Here is a 221-nt window from a genome sequence, read left to right as displayed (position 1 = left end):
TCTGCTTCCAAACATGCCTCCCGTCTCTCCGCCAACAATTTTTTTACCACCTAAGAGTCCTCTCTCCTCTTAGCCCTTAGTCCTCTTGGGCTGATTGCATAAAGAAGTCTGTGGTAATGACTTTTTCCTGTAAAATGAATCCTTCATTTTATTTTTTTACTGCCATTTAATTCATATTTGTTGCATTTTTTTAGCATGTGTTCCCTTCTTATAACTTGAAA

General features: G+C 37.1%; 1 protein-coding gene across 1 annotated transcript in view; it reads left to right on the top strand.

Annotated features, from left to right (window-relative positions):
• Window positions 1-215, top strand: part of LOC119582054 — a 15,764-nt gene extending 15,549 nt beyond the window's left edge. The window contains exon 3 of the mRNA XM_037930296.1: window positions 1-215. This exon is cut by the window's left edge and continues 165 nt beyond it. Within this exon, the coding sequence (XP_037786224.1) occupies window positions 1-73 (73 nt within the window). The 3' untranslated portion in view covers window positions 74-215.
• The last annotated feature ends 6 nt before the right edge of the window (window positions 216-221 follow it).

Source organism: Penaeus monodon, chromosome 15, assembly GCF_015228065.2.
Source record: "Penaeus monodon isolate SGIC_2016 chromosome 15, NSTDA_Pmon_1, whole genome shotgun sequence".
Lineage (NCBI taxonomy): Eukaryota > Metazoa > Arthropoda > Malacostraca > Decapoda > Penaeidae > Penaeus > Penaeus monodon.
The sequence above is the reverse complement of the archived record's forward strand: the minus strand, read 5'-3'. Positions and strand labels throughout refer to the sequence as shown.